This window comes from Callithrix jacchus, chromosome 6 (assembly GCF_049354715.1).
Source record: "Callithrix jacchus isolate 240 chromosome 6, calJac240_pri, whole genome shotgun sequence".
NCBI lineage: Eukaryota > Metazoa > Chordata > Mammalia > Primates > Cebidae > Callithrix > Callithrix jacchus.
In genome coordinates, this window is record NC_133507.1 from 124,329,007 (window position 1) to 124,347,380 (window position 18,374).

Consider the following 18,374-nt stretch of genomic DNA (forward strand, 5'->3'; position numbering starts at 1 on the left):
TTTCTCATAACTTCTCCTCATTCTCCAGAACTGGGTCATATACCAACCACTAGATCATGGCATGAAATATAGGGCAGAGATGGACAGTTGAATGAAATAAAGGTTCTGCTAGGAAATGAAAAGGAGGAATGACTATCAGGTGGGCAATGAATAGTACCTGCCACACTGTGGTGAGTTTACCATAAAACCAAAGACCCTGTGCATCCTGTCATGGCATTTAAACTCTCCAGCTTCTGATACACTGGTATTTTAAGGCAGCACACTGATATTTTAAGGCCTTCTTTTTTTTTTTTTTTTTTTTGAGACAGAGTCTCACTCTTGTTCCCCAGACTGGAGTGCAGTGACATGATCTTGGCTCACCGCAACCTCCGCCTCCCAGGTTCAAGTGATTCTCCTGCCTTGGCCTCCTGAGTAACTAGGATTACAGTCATGTACCACCATACCCAGCTAATTTCATGTTTTTAGTAGAGATGGGGTTTCTCCATGTTGGTCAGGCTGGTCTTAAACTCCCAACCTCAGGTACATTTAAACTTCTCTCCAATTTGTGATACACTGGTATTTTAAGGCTGCCTTTTTTTTTTTTTTGAGACAGAGTCTCTTGTTCCCCAGGCTGGAGTTCAATAGCACGATCTCAGCTCACTGCAACCTCCGCTTCTTGGGTTCAAGCGATTCTCCTGCCTCAGCCTCCCAAGTAGCTTGGATTACAGGCATGCACCACCATACCTGGCTAATTTTGTATTTTTAGTAGAGATGGCGTTTCTCCATGTGGTCAGGCTGGTCCTGGACTCCCAACCTCAGGCGATCCACCTGCCTCGGTCTCCCAAAGTGCTGGGATTACAGGCATGAGCCACCATGCCCAGCCCAAGGCCTTCTTTCTTGAAAGTGTCTTGTGTTAACAGTGCCCCTTTCTCCCCTGCCGTGTTGTATAAACAAAAAAATCTCACGTTTGGGGAAATTTTATCAAAATACCATGTTCTAACTATAGAGCAAATCTTTATTATATAAGTATCTGTTTAGAATAGTGGTTTGTAAATATACTATTCTTCTGTAAGACAAATAAAACTCTTCCAGTAAATGAGTTTAAGGTACGAGGTGTACCAAAAAGCTTTAAGGAGCTGTGCTTTGTAAATTTACTATTAGAAGGAGTGTGTCCCTCTCATTATTTTAAGTGTAAGAAGAAAACTTAAATTTTCATTCTGGTCAGATTAGGATGAGGGTTGTAGCTACAGTTTGCCCCAAATTTCTTAAGAAACAACTTAATTCTTACTCTAATTCACCTTGTAATAACTATTATTACCTTGTAATAACTAGTTATTTATGTTTAAATTAACTGATATGTACTCAAATAGATGAGAATTTTAAAAGAAAAAGTATGTTTTGCTTGGGAATATGCCCTCATTTTTGTTTGTGTTACTTCATTTATTATAATCTAAAATAATTTGATTCATTATCTTTTTACATGTCTTAGAATTTAACTTGGGTCGTCTGCAAGTTTCCAAAGAATTAGTAAATGATGTCATTCTCCCCAAATGGGCTAAGTCAGCTGAAGATTTCATCTATAAACATAGGAAAGCTTTGGTAAGACTTTTGCATTTAGTTATTAGACAGAATAATAAGATAAAGATGTGTTTTCCAGATGATGGGTTAATCTGACTTAATTATTTTTCTCCTTTAATTTGTAATCTATTATATATGCTGACTTTAGAAAGTACAACATAGTAATTTATTTTGAGGATATGAATCTTCGGATATAGTGAGACTATAGTATAGTGCCATGAATATATAGCAAATATTAAATATTTCAGCTCTGTAAAATGTCTGTCTGCTGTATATGTAAGTGTACCAGTCACCAAGCTGGTGTAGTTTGGTGTTTTACAGTTTTCACATTTATTTCAAATATAACAAGGATGAGTACATTTTTGTTTTCTCTGAAGGATTTCACTAAACTTATAAAAGTAAGGCAGCTAAGCCAAGCACAGTGGCTCACGCCTGTAATCCCAGCACTTTTGGAGGCCAAGGTGGGTGGATCACCTGAGGTCAGTAATTTGTGACCAACCTGGCCAACATGGCGAAACCCTGTCTTACTAAAAATATAAAAATTAACTGGGTGTGGTGGTGGGCGCCTGTAATCCCAGACTCAGGAGACTGAGGTAGGAGAATCTCTTGAACCTAGGAGGCAGAGGTTGCAGTAAGCTGAGATCACACCATTGCTCTCCAGCCTGGGAGGCAGAGTGAGACTCCATCTCAAAAACAAAAGTATTAGTTTTTAGTTAAATTTCCTAATTTGGAATTGAAGGACTAGTGAAGGTTAGTTTAACATTGTTACTGTGGGCCTGGCTTGGTGGCTCACACTTATAATCCCAACACTTTGGGAGACAGAGGTAGGTGGATCGACTGAGATCAAGAGTTCGAGACTAGTCTGACCAACATAGTAAAACCCCGTCTCTACTAAAAATACAAAAAATTAGCCAGATATGGTGGCGGGCGCCTGTAATCCCAGCTGTTTGGGAGGCTGAGGCAGGAGAATCACTTGAACCCCAGAGGCGGAGGTTGCAGTGAACTGAGATCGGGCCATTGCACTCCAGCCTGAGTAACAAGAGTGAGACTCGTGTCTCAAAAAAAAAACGTTGATACTGTGATGTTATCTTGCAGATGATAGAGATGGCTCTGCTTTTCCCCACAGTAGCCCACTTCATTCTCTACCTAAACTGAAATGTTGGCAGACTCTGAAAGTAATTAAGCCAATACTGGGAAACATCTTTATCATTATGTATTTATAAAATAAGTATATATTTGTAAAATGCAGAATTCAAATATAATATTTGTAAGCAATAACCCTGTGCATGAATAAGGAATTTAGAAAAAATAAAGTAAAAATGAGTTTAGCCAGGTGTGGGTGTTGTGCACCTGTAGTCCCAGCTACTTGGGAGGCTGAAGTGAGAGGGTCACTTGAGCCCAGAAGTTTGAGATCAGCCTGGGCAATATAACAAGACTCTGTCTCTTTAAAAAAAAAAAAAAAAAAAAAAAAAGAGGTTATTTGGGAATGAATGATGAATTGCTCTCTGATAATACCTATGCCCTGGTGAACCATTAAGGGCCAGAGATATACCCAGGAAGGCAAGGATTTCTAAAGGTAAAATGAGGAAGCTTACATAAGTTGTTTTAAAACGATTATCCTTGACCACAAGAATTAATAACAAGGATGGCATTAGTCCAGGGTTGAACAGGCAGTTGCTGGGCAGACATCCTTGCAGAAGTGTTCTTTGTGTATGGTTGTGGTTTTCAGAACGCCTTTGTAATAGTCTTAATTGTAGGCATGTATGCATGAGAGCCCCTCCTTTATGGCCTCTCTACTAAATTTTGTTAGGTTTTGGCATAAGGGACTCCATTTCTATCCTTACAGTGTTCACAAGCCTATTAATAAGATACTAGAATTACATATTTCAGTTGTGTATTACTGAGTAACAAACTGTTCCAAAATTTAGCAGTTTAAAAGTATAGCCATTTTAGGGGAGGGATACCATTAGGAGAAATACCTAATGTAGATGATAGGTTGATGAGTACAGCAAGCCACCATGACACATGTATACCTATGTAACAAACCTGCATGTTCTGTACATGTATCCCAGAACTTAAAATAAAATAATTTTTTAAAAATTATAGCCATTTTGTCATCATCTCCTACAGTTCAGTGGGTTGGCTCGTCTCAACTGGGCAATTCTGCTGCTCTTCCTTGAGGTTCTCATGGAGTTGCAGTCATATGGCAGCTGGGATTGGAGTCATCTGAAGGCTGCATTGAAACAGTAGGATGCTAGCTTTTCTCCCTCTCCATGTAATCTCAGGATATCTCCTCCAACTGGGTAGTCAGACGTCTTACCTGGAAGCTAACTACTCCCCAAAAGTGGAAGCTTTCAGGTTTTCTTCATAGCATCAGGTTTTCTGCCACTTTGTAATGTTTTTTTTTTAATTGCATTTTAGGTTTTGGGGTACAAGTGAGGAACATGCAAGATTGTTGCATAGGTACACACATGGCACTGTGATGTGCTACCTTCTTCCCCATCACCTGTATCTGGCATTTCTCCCCATGCTATCTCTCCCCAACTCCCCACCCCACACTTTCCCTCTCCTATTTCCCCTCAACATACCCCAGTGTGTGATGCTCCCCTCCCTGTGTCCATGTGTTCTCATTGTTCAACACCCACCTATGAGTGAGAATATGAGGTGTTTGATTTTCTGTTCTTGTGTCAGTTTGCTGAGAATGATGGTTTCCAGGTTCATCCATGTCCCTTCAAAGGACACGAACTCATCGTTTTTGATGGCTGCATAGTATTCCATTGTGTATATGTGCCACATTTTCCCTGTCCAGTCTATCATCGATGGGCATTTGGGTTGGTTCCAGGTCTTTGCTATTGCAAACAGTGCTGCAATGAACATTGGGGTGCATGTGTCCTTGTAGTAAAATGATTTGTTTTATTTATTTATTTATTTTAGGAAGGGAGGAAGGCAGGAAGGGAGGAAGGGAGGGAGGGAGAGAGGGAGGGAGGGAGAGAAGGGAAGGAAGGAAATCAGGCAATGAGAGAGACATTGCCAACCTGGATCTAGAGGTCTGCAAGTTGGTTTATTTTTTTCTTTTTTTGAGAGAAGGAAAGAAAAAAAAAGAGTAAAGGAGAGGAAGAAAGAGGAAGAAGAAGAGGGAGAGAGAATGGAAATGTTGCTTTATTCTAAAAAAAAAAAGGGTATTAATGATGGCCAATCAATATTTCATTTAAACCTATGAGTAGGTGTGATGTGGTATTGACAAGAATGTATATTTTGTGTATTTAAAGTGGAGAGCTCTATAAATATTTATTAAGTTTACTTGTTCCGGATCTGAGTTCAAGTTCTTGATATCCTTATTAGTTTTCTGTCTCATTGAGTCTAAGTCTCTATGTATCTGGGTGTTAGGATCGTTAGCTCTTGTTGTTGCATTGATCCTTTTACCACTATATCTTTGTTGCTTTAAAATCTATTTTATCAGATACAAGAATTGCAACTCCTGCTTTTTATTTATTTATTTTTGCTCTCCATTTGGTTGGTAAATCTTTCTCCATCCCTTTGTTTTGAGTCTTTGTGTATCCTTGCATGTGAAGTGGGTCTAGATGTAGCATACCGTTGGGTTTGGGCTGTATCTTTTGATTGGGGGATTTCGTCGATTTAATTTTAGGATTACTGCCATTTGATGTTATCTGGCTGTTTTATCCATTCGTTGATGTAAATTCTTCTTTATGTTGATGGTTTTTGCTTTTGTTATATTTTTAGAAAGGCTCATACTGGTTGTTTCTTTCTATGTGTAATGCTTCTCTCAGAAGCTCTTGTAAAGCAGGCCTGGTGGTAATAAAATCTCTGAGTACTTGCTTGTTCATAAAAGATTTTATTTTTCCTTCAGTTGTGAAGCTTAGTTTGGCTGGATATGAAATTCTGGGCTGAAAGTTCTGTTCTTTAAGGATGTTGAATATTGGCCCCCACTCTCTTCTGGCTTGTAGAGTTTCTGCTGAGAGATCTGCTTTAAGTCTGATAGGCTTCCCTTTGTGGGTAACCTGACCTTTCTATCTGGCTGCCCTGAGTATTTTCTCCTTTGTTTCAACCCTGGCGAGTCTAACGATTATGTGCTTTGGGGTTGCTCTTCTTGAGGAATATCTTTGTGGTGGTCTCTGTATTACCTGGGGTTGAATATTGTCCTGCTTTTGTAAGTTAGGAAAATTTTCCTGAATAATATCCTGAAGAATATTTTCCAGCTTGGATTCATTCTCTCCGTCACATTCCGGTACACCTACCAAACGTAAATTTGGTCTTTTCATATAGTCCCACATTTCTTGGAGACTTTGCTCATTCCTTTTTATCCTTTTTTCTCTAATCTTGTCTTCTCATTTTATTTCATTAAGTTGGACCTCCGCCTCTGATAGCCTTTCTTCTGCTTGAACAATTTGAGTGTTTAAACCTGTGCATACTTCTCGGAGTTCCTGTATTGTATTCTTCAGTTCCATTAATTCACTTATATTCCTCTCTAAGTTGTCTATTCTCATTAGGATTTCGTCAAACCTTTTTTCAAAGTTCTTAGTTTCTTTACATTGGGCTACAACATGTTCTTTTAACTCACAGAAGTTTCTTATTATCCATCTTCTGAAGCCTGATTCTGTTAATGGGATGCACTCGTTCTCCATCAAGCCTTGTTCCCTTGTTAATGAGGAACTGTGATCCTCTGTAGAGGGAGAGGCATTCTGATTTTGAGTATTCTCAGCCTTTTTACGCTGGTTTCTTCCCATCATTGTAAATTTATCCACCTGTCGTCTTTGTAATTACCAACTTTCAAATTAGGTCTCTGAGTGGATGTCCAAGTTGTTAATTCTCAGGGCTGAAATATGAGCAACCCACTGCGCTGGCCAAAACAGCGGCGTTAAGACTGATGGTGCTTTTCTGCCCGGGAATCTCCAGTTTGGCTTCAGTGTTGAGTCCGTAATAGGCGACTGCCTTCCCAGAGCTCCAAACCTCGGTCAGAAGGGGAACCAGAACTCTGACAAGAGTCATGCTGGCAACCCATGTGGCTCCTCCACTGGGAATCTTCTGTTCCGTGAGCGACCAAAATTTGTCTGAAAGTGTGGTGTCCTCTCGTTCTCTGTGCTTTCACTGGGAGCTGCAATCCCGAGATGTTAGCAATCAGCCATCTTGGATCATTCCCGATTTATAATCCTTTGGCTGTATACCCAGTAATGGGATTGCTGGGTCAAATGGAATTTCTATGTCTCGGTCCTTGAGGAATCGCCACACTGTCTTCCACAATGGTTGAACTATTTTACACTCCCACCAGCAGTGTAAAAGTGTTCCCATTTCTCCACATCCTCTCCAGCATCTGTTGTCTCCAGATTTTTTAATGATCACCATTCTAACTGGTGTGAGGTGGTATCTCAATGTAGTTTTGATTTGCATTTCATTAATGACCAGTGATGATGAGCATTTTTCATATGTTTGTTGGCCTCATGTATGTCTTCTTTTGTATAGTGTCTGTTCATGTCCTTTGCCCACTTTTGAATGGGCTTGTTTGTTTTTTTCTTGTAAATCTGTTTGAGTTCTTCGAAGATTCTGGATATCAACCCTTTGTCAGATGGGTAGATTGCAAAAATTTTTACCCATTCTGTTGGTTGCTGATTCACTCTAATGACTATTTCTTTTGCTGTGCAGAAGCTGTGGAGTTTGATTAGGTCCCATTTGTCTATCTTGGCTTTTGTTGCCAATGTTTGCGGTGTTTTGTTCATGAAGTCGTTGCCTACACCCATGGCCTGAATGGTTTTGCCTAGGTTTTCTTCTAGGGTTTTTATGGTGTTAGGTCTTATGTTTAAGTCTTTAATCCATCTGGAGTTAATTTTAGTGTAAGGTGTCAGAAAGAGGTCCAGTTTCTGCTTTCTGCACATGGCTAGCCAGTTTTCTCAAAATCATTTACTAAATAGGGACTCCTTTCCCCACTGCTTGTTTTTGTCAGGTTTGTCAAAGATCGAATGGTTGTAGACGTGTGGTGTTGCATCCAAGGCCTCTCTTCTGTTCCATTGGTCTATATCTCTGTTTTGGTACCCGTACCATGCTGTTTTGATTACTGTAGCCTTGTAGTATAGTTTGAAGTCAGGTAGCCTGATGCCTCCTGCTTTTTTTGTTTGTTTGTTTTTCCGCTTAGAATTGACTTGGCTATGCGAGCTCTCTTTTGGTTCCTTATGAAGTTTAAGGTGGTTTTTTCCAGTTCTGTGAAGAAGGTCTTTGGTAGCTTGATGGGGATAGCATTGAATCTGTAAATTACTTTGGGCAGTATGGCCATTTTCACGATATTGATTCTTCCTAACCTAAACATGGAATGTTTCTACGTCTGTTTTTGTCCTCTCTTATTTCATTGAGCAGTGGTTTGTAGTTCTCCTTGAAAAGGTCCTTTATATCCTTTGTTAGTTGTATTCCCAGGTATTTTATTCTCTTTGTAGCAATTGTGAATGGCAGTTCATTCTTGATTTGGCTCTCTTTAAGTCTGTTATTGGTGTATAGGAATGCTTGTGACTTTTGCACATTGATTTTGTATCCTGAGACTTTGCTGAAGTTGCTTATCAGTTTCAGGAGATTTTGGACTGAGACGATGGGGTCTTCTACATATACTATCATGTCATCTGCAAATAGAGACAATTTGACTTCCTCCTTTCCTATTTGAATACCCTTTATTTCTTTTTCTTGCCTGATAGCTCTGGCTAGAACTTCTAATACTATATTGAATTGGAGTGGTGAGAGAGGGCATCCTTGTCTAGTGCCAGATTTCAAAGGGAATGCTTCAAGTTTTTGCCCGTTCAGTATGATATTGGCTGTTGGTTTGTCGTTAATAGCTTGTATTATTTTGAGATATGTTCTGTCAATACCTAGTTTATTGAGGCTGTTGAATTTTGTCATAGGCCGTCTCTGCATCAATTGAGATAATCATGTGGTTTTTGTCTTTGGTTCTGTTTATGTGCTGAATTACATTTAGAGACTAGCGTATATTGAACCAGCTTTGCATCCCCAGGATGAAGCCTACTTGATCATGGTGGATAAGCTTTTCAATGTGCTGTTGCAGTCGGTTTGCCAGTATTTTATTGAAGATTTTTGCATCTATGTTCATCATGGATATTGGCCTGAAGTTTTCTTATCTTGTTGAGTCTCTGCCAGGTTTTGGTATCAGGATGATGTTGGTCTTGTAAAATGATTTGGGAAGGATTCCCTCTTTTTGGATTGTTTGGAATAGTTTCAGAAGGAATGGTACCAGCTCTTCTTTGTATGTCTGGTAGAATTTGGCTGTAAACCTGTCTGGACCTGGGCATTTTTTTGGGTGGTAGGCTCTTAATTGTTGCCTCAACTTCAGCCCTTGTTATTCATCTATTGAGGGTTTCGACTTCTTCCTGATTTAGGCTTGGGAAGGTGCAAGTGTCTAGGAATTTATCCATTTCTTCCAGGTTTACTAGTTTGTGTGCATAGAGATGTTTGTAATGGTTTGTATTTCTGTGGAATCTGTAGTGATATCCAGTTTATCGTTTTTTATTGCATGTATTTGATTATTCTCTCTTTTCTTTTTTATTAATCTGGCTAGTGGTCTGTCTATTTTGTTGATCTTTTCAAAAAACCAGCTCCTGGATTTATTGATTTTTTTTGAAGGGTTTTTTGTGTCTCTCCTTCATTTCTGCTCTGATCTTAGTTATTTCTTGTCTTCTGCTAGGTTTTGAGTTTTTTGGATCTTGCTCCTCTAGCTCTTTCAATTTTGATGATAGGGTATCGATTTTAGATCTTTCCTTGCTTCTCATGCGGGCATTTATTGCTATATATTTTCCTCTAGACGCTGCTTTAAATGTGTCCCAGAGATTCTGGTATGTTGTGTCTTCGTTCTCGTTGGTTTTGAAGAACATCTTTATTTCTGCCTTCATTTCATTGTTTATCCAGTCAACATTCAAGAGCCAGTTGTTCAGTTTCCATGAAGCTGTGCGGTTCTGAGTTAGTTTCTGAATTCTGAGTTCTAACTTCATTGCACTGTGATCTGAGAGACTGTTATGATTTCCGTTCTTTTGCATTTGCTGAGGAGAGATTTACTTCCAATTATGTGGTCAGTTTTAGAGTAGGTGTGATGTGGTGCTGAGAAGAATGTATATTCTGTGGATTTGGGGTGGAGAGTTCTGTGAATGTCTATTAGGTTTGCTTGGTCCGGGTCTGAATTCAAGTCCTGGATATCCTTGTTAATTTTCTGTCTCGTTGATCTGTCTAATATTGATGATGGAGTGTTAAAGTCTCCCACTATTATTGTGTGGGAGTCTAAGTCTCTTTGTAAGTCATTAAGAACTTGCTTTATGTATCCGGGTGCTCCTGTATTGGGTGCATATATATTTAGGATCGTTAGGTCTTCTTGTTGCATTGTTCTTTTTACCATTATGTAATGTCCTTCTTTGTCTCTTTTGATCTTTGTTGGTTTAAAGTCTATTTTATCTGAGATGAGAATTGTAACTCCTGCTTTTTTTTGCTCTCCATTCGCTTGGTAAATCTTCCTCCATCCCTTTATTTTGAGCCTTTGTGTATCCTTGCATGTGAGATGGATTTCCTGGATACAGCACACCAGTGAGTTTTGGCTTTTTATCCAATTTGCCAGTCTGTGTGTTTTGATTGGGGCATTTAGCCCATTTACATTTAGGGTTAATATTGTTATGTGTGAATTTGATCCTGCTATTTTGATGCTAGCTGGCTGTTTTGTCCATTACTTGATGCAGTTACTTCATTGTGTTGATGCTCTTTACCATTTGGTATGGTTTTCTTTTTTTTTTTTTTTTGAGATGGAGTTTCACTCTTGTTATCCAGGCTGGAGTGCAATGGCACCATCTCAGCTCACCACAACCCCCGCCTCCTGGATTCAAGCAATTCTCCTGCCTCAGCCTCCCAAGTAGCTGGGACCACAGGCACGCACCACCATGCCCAGCTCATTTTTGTATTTTTAGTAGAGACGGGGTTTCACCATGTTGACCAGGATGGTCTCGATCTCTTGACCTCATGTTCCACCCGCCTTAGCCTCCCAAAGTGCTGGGAATACAGGCATGAGCCACCACACCCGGCCTAGTTGGTATGTTTTTGGAGTGCTGGTACTGGTTGTTCCTTTCTATGTTTAGTGCCTCTTTCAGGAGCTCTTGTAAAGCAGGCCTGGTGGTGATGAAATCTCTGAGTACTTCCTTGTTTGTAAAGGATTATGAAACTTAGTTTGGCTGGATATGAAATTCTGGGTTGAAAGTTCTTTTCTTTAAGGATGTTGAATATTGGCCCCCACTCTCTTCTGGCTTGTAGGGTTTCTGCTGTGAGTCTGACGGGCTTCCCTTTGTGGGCAACCTGACCTTTCTCTCTGGCTGTCCTTAGCATTTTCTCCTTCATTTCAACCCTGGTGAATCTGACGATTATGGGCCTTGGGGTTGCTCTTCTTGTGGAATATCTTTCTGGTGTTCTCTGTATTTCCTGGACTTGAATATTGGCCTGCCTTGCTAGGTTGGGGAAGTTTTGCTGGATAATATCCTGAAGAGTATTTTCCAGCTTGGATTCATTCTCTTCGTCACATTCAGGTACACCTATCAAACGTAGATTAGGTCTTTTCACATAGTCCCATATTTCTTGAAGACTTTGTTCATTCCTTTTTGTGCTTTTTTCTCTAATCCTGCCTTCTTGTTTTATTTCATGAGTTGATCTTCCACCTCTAATATCCTTTCTTCTGCTTGGTCAATTCGGCTGTCGAAACTTGTGTATGCTTCGCAAAGTTCTCATGTTTTTCAGCTCCATCAATTCACTTATATTCCTCTCTAAGTTGTTCATTCTCACTAACATTTTATCAAATCTTCTTTCAAGGTTTATAGTTTCTTTGCATTGGGTTAGAACATGTTCTTTTCGCTCACAGAAGTTTCTTGTGCCCACCTTCTGAAGCCTGATTCTGTCATTTCACCAGAAATGATCGAATTTCTGATCTCTCCATCCAGCCTTGTTCCCTTGTTGGTGAGGAGTTGTGATCCCTTGTAGGTGGAGAGGTGTTTTGATTTTGGGTGTTTTCATCCTTTTTGCACTGACTTCTTCCCCTCTTTGTGTATTTTTCCACCTGTCGTCTTTGTAGTTGTTGACTTTTAGATTGGGTCTCTTAGTGGATGTCCAGTTTGTTGATGATGAAGTTATTTCTTTCAGGCCCTTCTGCTGTAGGACTGCTGAGGTCCACTCCAGGCCCTGCTTGCCTGGGATCACCTGCAGCAGCTGCAGAACAGTAAGGGTTGCTGCCAGTTTCTTCTGCTGTCTTTGTCCCTGAAGGATACCCGCCTGATGTCAGTATGAGCTCTCCTTTATGAGGTGACTCCTTGGATATACAGGGTTCAGGGAATAGCTTAAGGAGACAGTCTGTCCTTTATAGGAGCTCCATTGCTGAGCTGTGAGCTCCGTTGTTCATTCAGAATTGCTGGGCAGGTACATTTAAGTCTGCTGCAGCTGAACTCATAAACCCCCCTTTTTTCCTCCAGGTGCTCTGTCCCGAGGAGTTAGGGCTTTATTTATGACTTTCTGTTGTGCTGCTGGCTTTTTTCAGGGCTGCCCTGCCCAGTGAGGAGGCAGCCTAGTCACTGTCTGCCTGCAGAGGCTTTGCTGAGCTGCTGTGGGCTCTGCCCAGCTGCCATGTGAACTTCCCTGCAGTCCTGGTTATACGGGTGTAGTTAGAACTGCCTCAGCAATGGCAGCCCACCTCTGTAATGGCGAACTCTCTCTGTAATGGTGGGCTTGGCAATGGCGGACTACCTCCTCCATAGTGGTGGAGTGCCTTGGTAGTGTCGGACACCCCTCCCCCACGGAGCTGGACCATCCCGGATTCAGCTGTGCTTGCTGTGAAACTGTCAATCCAGAGCATTTCAGATTGCTGTTTTCTTGTGGAGGTGGGACCAGCTGAGCCTGATCACCTGGCTCCCTGCCTCAGAGCCTTTTTTTTTTTTTTTGTCTCCCAGGTGTTCCAGTCGCCTGTTGAAAAGGCGCCGGGATCTGTGTGATTTCCCGTGCTGGCTGAAACAGCTGCACTGAGATTCATGGCGCTTTTTTGCCCGGGAATCTCCTGGCCTGGCTCCCTGTTTCAGTCCCCCTTTCTATCAGTTGAATAGGTGACTCTGTCTTCCCCAACCTCCAATCGCCAGCTAAAACAGTGCCCCGACCCATGTATTTTATATGGAGAACCGCTGCTCCTGGGCACCAGCCAAAGCAGCCGCGCTGGCCAAAACAGCCGCACTGGTGACCCGTGGGACTCCTCTGCCTGGGAATCTCCTGGTCTGTGGGCAATAAAAATCCGTCTGGAAATGCAGCATCCACTCACCCTCCATGGTTTCGCTGGGAGCTGCAATCCTGAGCTGTTCCTAATCCAGGTCTTTCCTAATTGTCCACTTTTTAATGTTTAAACAGTAACAGTATCAGTGCCAGATTGAAGAGGAGGTTAAATTGAACTCCATCTTTCAATGCTAAGAGTGAGAAAGAATTTGCAGCTATCTTTAATCAACATATATTCTGCCCTATGGTCACAAATTATTTTTGTCCTACATGCAAAATATATTCACTTCCTCTCAAGACATGCTTCCCAGAAAACTCTCATCTCATTAGAGAAGGAATTGGCAAACTCTGTAAAGGGCCAGAGGGTAAATCTTTTGCCTTCGTTCGTCATAAGATCCATGTCACAGCTACTCAGTTCTGCCACTGTATTGCAAAAACAAATGGATGTGGCTGTGTTCTACTACTAATCTACAAATCTGGCAGTGACTCAAATTTGACCCACAGGCAGTAGTTTGCTATTCTGCAGTAAGACTTGAGGCCTAAAGTTCAGGATCTTGTTATGTAACCAAGTCTGTGTATGGATGAAGCTACTCAGATGTGGCTCCTCTTGCATCTGAAGCCTGAACTAAAGAGGCAAGTTATCTGTCACCTTATAACAACAGTGGTATGAAATGATAAGAGAACTTATAACAGACATTCCCATTCAAAAAGAAGAGAAAAACAGGAGGCTCCTGGCAGTCACTGGTTTATATCAATTCAGAATTCCAGTAGGGACATGCTGTCAGATCTCCTATTAGGGCCCAGACCTGTTTCCTGAGGGGTTCTCAGTGGCTGTTGGTTCTACCTTTGGGCTTTTGGCTCCCCACTAAGTCATTGTTTTTATTCCATTAAAAAAATAACAAACAAACTTTGTTTACATGAGTATCTTTGTCAGCCTCTTTCCTAACCACAGCAAATTGAAAGCCAAAGGTCTCTCTTCTTTTTTAAACAGTTTCTCTCCTTTACTCTAAACTAGTATAATTCCATTTAAAACCTTATAGGTTTCTGTGTCAGCTCTATTGGACAAAAGCCATTCTGCATTACTTTACAAAACAGACCCTTATCTACTTTGGGCTGGATGGGAGGCTACTATGGAAAAATGCTCTTAAGATTCCTAGACACTGTTTTCTAGTTGAGTGGGTCTGTGGGGCACAACCTTAAATCTTTCTGAGATTGTTTTACAGCCAAACCCTTGAACTAAACTTTTATCTAAGACCATATTTTAATGGTAACATTCTGATTTGATAGTTGCCTTAGGCAGTTTCTCATTTTGAGAGTCTTTGGCCTCTCAAAGTGGTTTTCAGAATGTCTGAAATGCCTTCAAAATGAGGAAAAACATAAGATATCCTGGGACTGAGAAATGTCACCCAGCTGGAATGCAATGGCATTGTCACAAGTCACTGCAGCCATGTCCTCCTGGGCTCAGGTGATCCTCCCACCTCAGCCTCCTGAGTAGCCGTGACCATAGGTGCATGCTACCATCCCCAGCTAAGTTTTTGTACCCTGGGGGGTGGAGGCGGGGTGGTTTGCCATGTTGCCCACACTGGTCTCAAACTCCTGGACTCAAGCAATCTGCCTACTTCAACCTCCCAGAGTGCTGGGATAATGGACGTGAGCCACCATGCCTGGCTCTTGCAATGGTTTTATTTTAGAATCCAGCAAGATCTGGCTCTTTAATATTTTCTTTAAATTGTGCTTAAAAATCAAATAGTTCATTTTTGGCTGGGTGTGGTGGGAGGCACTTTGGGAGACTGAGGCATCCAGATCACCTGAGGTCAGGAGTTCAAGACTAGCCTGGCCAACATGGCAAAACCCTATCTCTACTAAAAATAAAAAAAAATTAGCCAGGCATGTAATCCCAGTTACTTGGGAGGCTGAGGCAGGAGAATCACTTGAACCCTTGGGAGGTGGAGGTTGCAGTGAGCCAAGATCGTGCCACCTCACTCCAACCTGGGTGACAGAGCAAGAGACTCCGTCTCCCCCACCAAAAAATCAAATAGTTTGTTTTTTAGCCCATCTTACTCCTCTCACACTTTATCATAAGCATCTAAAAGAAGCCAAATGGTACTTTAAAATGTTCTGTTTGGAAGTCTGCACACCCAAATGCATGAGTTCATTCTTTTGTGTAACTAAAACATGAGTCTCATTTTTTCCTGTCTCCAATAACAATTTCCTCATTGTCTTTCAAGTTATCACTAGTAATTTCCAGGAGTTCTCTACCTGCCAGCCAGTCCTCCTCTTAGTAAGTGGTTACTGTGAAGGAGAGAATGATTTGTAGCCATTTTTTCGACCTAAATGTGGTTTCATTGTTTTCTTAACTTGATCTTTTTTTTTTTACTTGAACTGAATTTCTAGACAACTACTTCAATGGAAATTTTACCACAGAGATGCATTCCATAGCTATCTTTTAGCTCTTCTGTTGCAGTTTTTGGGCTACTATAAGCATATTTGTATTTTATTCACCTATTAGGAAATGATTATGTTAATATTAATAAATATATTCACATTATAGTAGATAGGAATAGTTAATGTATGTAGTAGATATTGAACAAATGCTTAGCATTATTTTGAGAGAATTTTATTTTGCAGCCAGAAAGATTTGTGTGTGGAAATGTTTAATTTGTTCTTACCTTTTTAAAGAACTGAATTTACATTGTAGTTGGAAGATATCTCTATATTAAAGTTGTTCTTTTTCTAGGAATGTGAATATGTTTCAGCTCATCTTCATGAATGGATAGATCTGATCTTTGGCTATAAACAGAGGGGACCAGCTGCAGTAGAGGCGCTCAACGTTTTCTATTATTGTAGTTATGAAGGTATAAATCTATACACTTTTTCTCTTGCTTTCCCTTGATAGAAACTATTGTTTAATATATGTTTACAGTTATTTTGGGCCTATTTAATATGAGAAAGACTACATTTAAAAAACATCTTTCTACTTGAAAGAATAAGAGATGTCTGCTTTTTTTGTAATAGTAGTTAAGTATATATATGCCAATCTAGTTATAAATGTCACTTATCAATATCATAAAAGTTTTTAATTTCTAACATATTTATCCTATTCTGTTGAGTCAAATATTAAATATTCAGTATTAAACAGCAGATTTTGAAACAAGGCCTTTGAAGTTACAAATGAAATTCTCTAAATGATACATATGATCACATTATTTAGCTTAGAATCAAGAATATTTTATGATGGCCTTAAAATTATTTTAAAAAGTAGTTCTTTACTAATTCTTAAGTAGACTAATAGTTCTAAAGATTGTGAATAGTGTGAAGTTTTGTGAATGTGAATAAAGTGAGAGATTTCTGGTAAATGAGCATATTTTTCCCATGCCATATCTATTCAGGTAGTAGGTTTTGTAGGGAGAAAGTATTGCATGGCTGTTAGAAGCTTGGACTTATGTAGATTTAGCCAATTATCAGTCATGTAACAATCCATATTAGATTATGGCTGAGTATAATCAATTAACCAGAATATTACCTTTCAAATCCTTTGTTTCAAGCAATAACTTAAAGCAGTATTTTTGTGTAGTTACTACTCTTGTTTGAATTTGACTATCATGATGAAAACAATTAGGTATATTCTGAGTATAGTTTGTATTTTTGCAAAAGAAACTTTTATTGATTTTTATTTATTCTGTGATAGGTTCTTGCCCTGTCACCCAGGCTGGAGTGCATTGGCGTAATCATAGTGGACTGCAATCTGGAATTCCTGGGGTCAAACAATTGCTCCTGCCTCAGCCTCCTGAGTAGCTGGAAACTGCAGGCATACCACCGCGCCTGGCTAATTTTTTAAATTTTTAGAGAGACGAAGTCTCACTTAGTTGCCCTGGCTGCTTTCAAACTCTGGGCCACAAGCTATCCTCCCACCTCAGCTTCCCAAAGTGCTGGGGTTACAGGTGTGACCCACCACCCCCGGCCCAATAGAAACTTTCATAAAATACCATTTAACTTTTAATTGTTTAAAATACTTTAGCTTTTTTTTTTTGAGGCAGAGACTCGCTTTATCACCAGGCTGGAGTGCAGTGGCACAATTCCAGCTCACTGCAACTTCCGTTTTCCAGTTTCAAGCAATTATCCTGTCTCATCCTCCCGAGTAGCTGAGACTACAGGTGCATGCCACCATGTCCAGCTAATTTTTTCTACTTCTTTAGTAGAGACAGGGTTTCACCACGTTGGCCAGGATGGTCTCAATCTCTTGACCTCATGATCTGCCCATCTCGGCCTCCCAAAGTGCTGGGATTACAGGCATGAGCCACCACACCCGGCCTGCTAATTTTTATATATATTTAATGTTTGGTGAGTTGCTGATTTTTTTTAATTACCTTTTCACAACATTATAAATTGAAGAATGGAATAATATTTGGTTGAAACTATACCAATGAGGCTGGGCTTGGTGGCTCATGCCTATAATCCCGGCACTTTGGGAGGCTGGGGTAGGTGGATCATCTGAGGTCAGAAGTTCAAGACCAGTCTGGTCAACTCAGTGAAACCCCATCTCTACTAAAATAACAAAAATTAGCTGGGTGTGGTGGCACCCACCTGTAGTCCTAGCTACTCAGGAGGTTGAGGTAAGAGAATCGCTTGAACTGGGGAGGTAGAGGTTGCAGTGAGTCAAGATTGCACCACTGCGCTCTAGTGTGGGTGACAGAGCAAGACCCCATTTAAAAACACACACACACACACACACACACACACACACACACACCTCCCACTCCCAAGAGCCTGATACATTAATCGGTGATGTGGCTTTCTGATTTGTTTTCACTCTGTAGTAAGTCAACTTTTTCTCCTGCTTTTAGGAGCTGTGGATCTGGATGCCTTAACAGATGAGAAAGAAAGAAAAGCCTTAGAAGGGATGATTAATAATTTTGGGCAAACACCTTGTCAACTATTAAAGGTAAGTCATATGTTATCAACAACTTAAGAAGTCTAATAATTGAATTACTAAGGAATAGTATTACCAGTATTTTTAAGGATATTAAGGATTTTAATGATGTAAACCCTTATTTTGGAATTCCCATCTAGAAAACAAATTATACTGTCACTTAAAAATTAGGTTTAAGTCATGTTTTTATTTTTATATAACAAAATATTGCAGTCAGAATCCATATACATAGCCAATTACTCTCAGTCCCAGAAAGATTTCTATTTGCTCAGAAAGCCTTGTATTAATTACGAGAAGAAAAACTGAGTACTAATTAGGGTATGCCATTAAAACTCCTCATATTGGGACTCGTTCCACATGTAAAACTTCTAATAGCTAACATCTGCCCAAAAAGGCACTTACTTTCCAGAGCCCAAACCCAGTCCTAAGAATCAAATTATAGAATATTAAAATGTAGAATAAAATGATTACATATTACTATGTATATTTCTTTCCCCATACTAGTATCTGAAATTAAATCATCTTTCTGATGACACACAGTTTTGGATTCATGGAAATTAATCTAATGTTTTCAAAGATGTCTTGATATTTTTTAGTAGTTGAATTC

At 40.1% G+C, this 18,374-nt stretch overlaps 1 protein-coding gene across 17 annotated transcripts in view; it reads left to right on the top strand.

Moving 5' to 3' along the window:
• Positions 1 to 18,374, top strand: part of NBEAL1 (neurobeachin like 1) — a 209,242-nt gene that overhangs the window by 159,767 nt on the left and 31,101 nt on the right. For 15 of the 17 annotated variants that reach the window (XR_013519063.1, XR_013519064.1, XM_035305358.3 and 12 more), the window contains 3 exons: positions 1,469 to 1,578; positions 15,575 to 15,692; positions 17,682 to 17,779. Coding sequence is in view for 14 of the 17 variants with exons in the window: in XM_035305358.3 (XP_035161249.3) it covers positions 1,469 to 1,578; positions 15,575 to 15,692; positions 17,682 to 17,779 (326 nt within the window). In the remaining 3 variants the exon portion in view is untranslated. Of the gene's footprint in view, positions 1 to 28; positions 185 to 1,468; positions 1,579 to 15,574; positions 15,693 to 17,681; positions 17,780 to 18,374 lie in introns of those variants that run through there. The other 2 variants (XR_013519065.1, XM_035305368.3) reach the window with 2 other exon arrangements.